This window comes from Diprion similis, chromosome 3 (genome assembly GCF_021155765.1).
Source record: "Diprion similis isolate iyDipSimi1 chromosome 3, iyDipSimi1.1, whole genome shotgun sequence".
Classification (NCBI taxonomy): domain Eukaryota; kingdom Metazoa; phylum Arthropoda; class Insecta; order Hymenoptera; family Diprionidae; genus Diprion; species Diprion similis.
In genome coordinates, this window is record NC_060107.1 from 7,125,984 (window position 1) to 7,132,909 (window position 6,926).

The 6,926-nt window shown below is 35.2% G+C and overlaps 1 protein-coding gene across 2 annotated transcripts; it reads right to left on the bottom strand.

The window, feature by feature from the left end:
• Positions 1–71: 71 nt before the first annotated feature.
• LOC124404051 (hyccin) lies at positions 72–6,801 on the bottom strand. Of its 2 annotated transcripts, XM_046877864.1 has the most exons (9): positions 6,097–6,801; positions 5,869–6,003; positions 5,374–5,499; positions 4,948–5,165; positions 4,600–4,746; positions 4,300–4,430; positions 4,070–4,186; positions 3,086–3,578; positions 2,217–2,351 (listed from the first exon to the last, which is right to left on the bottom strand). In XM_046877864.1, coding segments are annotated over exons 1-9 (1,518 nt in total). In that variant the 5' UTR covers positions 6,247–6,801; the 3' UTR covers positions 2,217–2,350. The 2 variants fall into 2 exon arrangements, with proteins under 2 accessions (XP_046733819.1, XP_046733820.1); XM_046877863.1 differs by lacking the exon at positions 3,086–3,578 and having other exon boundaries at positions 72–2,351; positions 6,097–6,797.
• Positions 6,802–6,926: the final 125 nt, after the last annotated feature.

Sequence of the window (6,926 nt, forward strand, 5' to 3'; positions counted from 1 at the left end):
AAAAATAATTAATTTCAAAAGTGTAAGAACAGTGATATTTCACATAACGGTAATAAATGCTCTAATTTTTCAGACAACTCTGTGTAAGGAATACGTAATAATTTGTACAGCTATAAACGTAACCAGTCATTACCCTGAAATAATGGACACCTGGTATTTTAATCATCCTCTTACCGTTGATGATGTCTCAAATCTAAGTTATAACATGTGCAGAGAAAATGAATGAGAAAACTCGGTACAGATCATACCATACCTTGTTATTTGGAACAAAAAGGTTTTTTTCAATCACAAGGAGCAAGAGTAATAACTAAATAAGGGAATGTATCGAGAGATTATCGTGTATAATTATTTTATGCAAAACAACACCGCTATAAAATAATAGGCTTCCTAATTTCTAAAATAACTTATGAAAATTATAGATAATAAATTAAGATGTTTGATCATCCGGATACCAGACATACATGAATATAAATCAATCAGCAAAACTTACTTTCCAAAATTGAAACACCTCAAAACAATTCCTATAATATTTTTGTTCTAATACCGCTGCTTCACTTGTTACTTTAGTTTGATTAAATAATACGAATAAGTAACAATGCCAGCAGTGATAAAATTCAAGATTCAATGATTCAGTCAACGAATGATAATGATTGTAATGACGGTAGTCACTTGAAAAATTCACATTGAAACATTAGTTTTTTACAATCGTCTTGTACAACGTGTCAATATTAGCATAATCTTGTTATTCCCTTGGCTTGGTAAGTGGTAAGCTTAGTAGAGTACGTTATTCCAGTTGTCTGTGAATTCTACACATAATTATAGGTACTAATATACGGATGAAGTTTAGATTCATCGTTACCAAGGATGTGCCGAGTGTTCGGTATTAGTAGGAAGTTTACTATTATATTATTTCAATACATAATCCACTATAGATTCCAAAAGTACGGAAGCCGCTGAGACCTCACTTGGCTACAGACTACATTTCCACCAATTAACGGCATGGGTCACCTCCTCACCATTCAACTAGCAAGGACCTCACGTTTCCAAACCAAAATTACGGATCTGAGTTTTTTAATTATCTATTCAACAAAAACAGATTGATCTATCAAGAAAGTGACCTATTCATTTTGGTTTTGATTTGTTTCGTAATAAATGTTTTCCGAATCAAAGCAAACTTTCCAATTCACGAATAGATATTAGTAATACTTTTCTGGATTTCAAAATTTACCTATTGATTTCTAATTTTACCTATTGATTTCTAATTTTAAATCAACGGAATATTCTGTCGCATTAGGCAATTTTGAAAATGGTCAAACATGTCCACTACCTTTAAATTTAAATTGGCTTAGAGTTGACCCTTGTCTTCAAAGAATAAATTTTTTTTTTTTTTTTTCTAACAATAACATTTCGCTCCAAGGAATGAGAGCTGTGGGTATAATGTATACCTATTTATATAAACTCAACAATGTTTGATTCAGGCTCTTACGCATGTCAATTACAATGAACAGCGACTGCGTGGCCTCTTCGATAACTGATTGTTATATAACTTAAAAGATAAGTAGCGAGAGAGCAACTCAACAAATCGTTTATTTATTGCAATTGTACATTCTTACTTATAGTTTTGATTAGTTGCTCTCTCCTTTTTGAATAAACTTTGCTGTACTAAGAAAATGGGATACCGCGATCCGTTACCCTGTATTACTGTCTGATAGGCCTCGACTTATTTTCATAGTTCACACAAAACAGGTGTGTTTTGGATTCTCAATTGACTGATCGGTATCCTACATTCTTAATTTATTTTGATTCGGGATTTTTGCAAGCTCATACAGAGCTAACTTGAACAGAATTATTCAACGATTCTGACTCACTGAGGTTTCTTAATGTTAAAGGTGTTTCTGAATTGATATCTTCTGTGACGTCAGGAACTTTGACCAGCCGTTCGTTTTCTATTAAAGCCATACTTGAGTCTGATGCATTAGCATTGGTATCTGAATTTTTCTTTCTTGTCGAAGTTCCATTTACAGAGCCCTCAATATCTTGGCTGTCGTTGTTAAGCATAGAACGACTACCTTTTATGTTCTCTTTTGACGATATCTGTGACGATCCAATTTTTTTATCCTTATCAATATTTGTGACGTAACCATTTTTCGCTGACTTTCCATCTTTATCCTTAGGTTTTTTTCCTAATCCAGGAAAGTTCGGAATTTTCGACGTAGCCTTAGAATCCTTGGCCTGGCGCATAGAGCCAGCACGGCTTGTGTCTCCTGTTTCCTGCTCTTCTGTGATCGACACTAGGTTGCCCTTACCTTCTCCCCCTGAGTCATCCTTTGCTGCTTGAATTGGAATATCATCTGCACAAAGGAAAAAGGAAACCATATAACATTGGAAACAGCTTGTTTTTTTTTTTTTTTTTTTTCTGAAGAATAGAAATAGTGCCTGGTTTCATCTTAAACATAGATGCAATTATCCAAGGAATTTTCTTTCACTAATCAATTTGAGGCATTAGGCACCATTTATTGATTACATTACAGTGCCAAAAATTCTTGTAGCACTACAAATGAAGATGAGTAACGAAAGCAGACATGTAATTGCTAGTATTTTGAAAAAAGAAAGTAACAAGCCAGTTCTGTCTTCCCTATGTTAAAATTTCAATAGCCAGTTTCAGTTACAAACGCAGATTATAGCAATAACTCTATCATTCGAGACTTCTTCATTCTAGAATCACGCTCACTTTCGTCTACTTGAAAATGCTAATCATCTTGCTATTGTTTAGAACTACGGTACCGTGCAAACCTGAATACATCGACATGCAATTTCGTGGGATTAAAAGCAATCCTAAATCTTTGTATTTGCTGTAATGCAATTCACATGAGTAATAATCAGGGATATTTGTATATGGTGAATCTAAAATAAAGCCAACCATTTGCCTGTGTGACAATTGCAGAGTGTACATGGTGGTGCAGGTGTAACATTGCGTAGATAATTTGAATTGTAGGCGTTGAGTAGCCAATAATTTTGCAATGTGGATATTTTGTTGAATGTATTGGATGGTGCGACAGCTTCATAGATTAAAATTTGTTGATACCATGTATTTGTCGACAAAGCGGCAGTAGAACAGAGGCTAACCGGTCTACTATTGCCAATATACAAATTGACAGGCTCCCCGAGAACTTCATCCAGTCTCTGCTCTTCCAAAACTCTATAAAGACGAGCACCAGCGCTCATCCTACTCTCGCTAGGAGATACGCTTCTGTCTTTAGATTCTTTGCGCAACCTTCTATGCACAGAATCCTGAGTTCCCAGAGTTTCAGCTTTCTTTAATTGTTCATCTTTCTTCTTCTTAGGAGAAGATTTGCTCGGAGAGCTTTGGTTGCTGTTTATACTTTCTCGCCTGGAACTGTCCTTGGATGAGGAGGAATTAGCTTTATTTTGAACAGTATCCTCCTCATCTGGAGAATTTTGTTGGGAATGTTTCCAAGGCCATGTCCGATGTCTGCTAGTTGGCATAACGGGCTGCTGTTGTTGGACGCTTACAGTTTGGGGCTCAGCCAATCCAAAAAATTCTTCCTCCAGATCGTCTAATGACACATACGTGCAACGAATGCACATCCGCTCGGTTTACTTATCATTATGCTCCACAAAGCATTCAACAATCAACACAACTACCGTATCCAATTAAACAGCTAACTATACTAGAATTCAATTTTAATGTTCGAAAAAGAGGGGAAAAAACCATATCCCACAATAATAAACAACATATTGATCGACCTTCTCAACTTCTTTATATGCTTCATGCACTAAATCCCCTTAGAACAAATCTTAGATACCTATATTCTGAAATGTGATAGTTCCAGAATATGTACACATTTTATATAGAAGAAAATGAGTAGATGGATGGAGTAAGTAACTGATGAAAGACCGAATATATAGAAAACAGGTATGTGATACAATTCAAAACAGAAGAGGATTTTGCCCTGTCCATGATCAAGGCGTTATACTCTAGTACATACCTATGCAATTCATTTGTACAAGTAAATGTATTTACATTCGATATGAAAAATTTTCTTACCTGGCAACTTCTTTGTACGAAATGATGCGTTGGTAATCATTGACTTGGACACAGTAACGGTAGCTGTTGCTGGGGATAGTGCAACACTGATGCCCATAGGTCCATCACCAGGTTGCCCTGAATTTGAAAAAAAAGTGAGACATGTTGATTATATATTAAATTCTTTTGGAAAGTACATGATGCTGTCAAATTTAAGTATTATTGCATTCGGATAAATTACTTGATCTTACCCGACGAGCCAGAGCTGCTGGAATTACGAATTGCATTGGTCACCAACATAACATCTGGGTATGCCTCAAAACACGCTCTGTTGTGAATGTCCTCAAGTGCTTGACTTCCTACATACCAACAGTCGTTATACCTGAAATGACTCAATAATCAGAATGATAGAACAAGCAGCAAATACAAAGGTGTATACTCTGAATTTGATCAAATGTCAAAACTATATACAGTACATTTATATGGGCTCTATTATTCTGTAGTCTATTGGAAATGATGTGCCATTTAGCTAAACTTAATGGCTTACATACATGGCAAAGTATACAGCATGGAGAAACTCTAGCAGAAACTGAGCTGATACAGGTATGCGAGGCAGAAGCCTCGGAACAAAGCTTGAATCACTTCCATATGACGATCTTTGATGGTGTCCTGGTTTTGTGAATCCTTGTGTTACAAGTCTGGAATGCATTTATGAGGATGTTTATTTAAACGAGCCTGTAATCGGTACTTTAAATTGAAAAATAGGAATCATACAAAATCAGTGATACTTAGCAAATCTGCAGGAGAATTGCATATATAAGAATTGAAATTGTTTCTGCTTGTAAAATATGGGTACACGATTTATTTTACGTATTAGTATAATTTTACTATCTACTGACTTGGTAGCAACTTTTCCCAGCTGTTCAAGAGCTGATTTATCAAGACGACTGAGTTGCTGATTGTAGACAAAAAGCAGAGCGGTCATAACTTTCAATCTATTCTGAGCATTGAGGGCTTCGACTTGCGGCAGTGGTCCCCAGCTGACAAGTTTAGTATTGCATTCTTCCAAACGACGCAACGCACTTTCGGTCAGCGAAGCTGGTGCCAAGCTCATTGGCTATAAAAAAAATAAAAATATATAATCGGAATTTTGTATTTACTAAACACAAATTGTTAGACGTTCTAATAGATGCAAACGGGATAATTGAAACATAAAATATTCAGGATATCCATCAGATACCATAATCCAAAGAAAACTAAACAGTGATTAAATGAGTTGCAATAAAAGTGAGTGAACATTATACCGGTCTGTACTTATATCTGACCTCATGATAGATTGAAGGCATAGCAAGTGATGGTAGTCTGAAAGAGACGGCTTTGGGCTGACCAGACTCGTCGACAACTTCCAAGTTGTAAAGACCAATCAATAGCGTCTCCACAGTGCGGCAACTCTGATAAAAGACACAAGGCCATTCGTAATAAGGATCAAGATGATGTATTACAGGTAATGCATATACAATTAAAATCTGAACATACTGTTTACTGTGGATGGAAAACAAGATCATCTTTTTTATGAACAAAAAGAATGACATTTAATACTGTGTTACGTAAGGCTAATTGATACTTCCTCTAAAGTTGTGAAAACATGCAGTTAGTCATAATGATAATTAGAAGGCACATTATATGTATGAATTGGACATACACATGCAATTTCTTTATGCAATTTTATAATTCCAAACTATAGACAGTCTACTAAACGTCATGTTTAGATTATTTCTGAGAAAATTACCAATATTTCAAACGCATTCAATTCACGTTACCTTTTTATCACCATGAGCAACAGAGTTTAAATAAATGTATATCAGCGTCGGTAAAAACTGCAGTGTAAATCTTTGCAGTTCAATCTCTCTGGATCGATAAAAACCATATAGTTGATTGCAGACCGTATCGACGAGCTGAAAATTTAATATTAAATATCAGAAATATAGGTTTGCAACAAACATTATTACCCACCATAAACTAAAAATAAGTTTCTCATGACGTTATACCTGACTGTATTTGCTGCGCTCATCGAGTACGGCGTAGAGAGCTCGTACTATCTCATTGTCTTGCGATAGAGTATTTGCAAATGTATGTAACTCGGTAGGGGAAAGATCGGCACAATCTGCGAGCCATTCGTTGATCAGACTTTCTGTCATTCTCTTTAATATATTTCTTTATCAGTGATTAATATTGTTGTGTACTTTTTGGAATTTTTCCAACTATTATTGGGTGAAAGTACAGGATGAATTAATATGTGAGCTTTTTTTTTCTTCCTCAAAAGTTAATTGATATTGGGTGGGTGGATGAAATGATTGGAATTAACAACTGAATTCGAATTAAGTAACATTTATAATATTAACAACTTTTTTTTTACTTATGTATTTATATCAATCGAGGTATCACAGAAAATTTACACGCGAGATTTGGTAACAAGTGGTATAATATTATTCTTTTAAACGCATTAGTTAAAATTACTGGCTTTGATACATAGAGTATCACATTTACCACGTCAAGCGGTAAATTTCAGTATTTATAAAGTATAATAAAACGAACAGGGATTTTAAAATCTTTATACTTTTTATTTCAATGTCACATATCAACTCTTCAATCGCGTTTGCTAGTTTAACAATTACACATTATGACATCCCCAACAGCTCTTCATCGATGAGGCATGAATCGAAATCATACGTTCACTACGGTCCATGATGTAGTCCGACCACGTAGATCTGTAACTACTATTCATAAAACGAAGGGCAATCTATAAATAGTTTGGCATGTATGCATGTATGTTACTGCCACTGAAATATATATGCTAACCCAACTTCTCATTGGGACG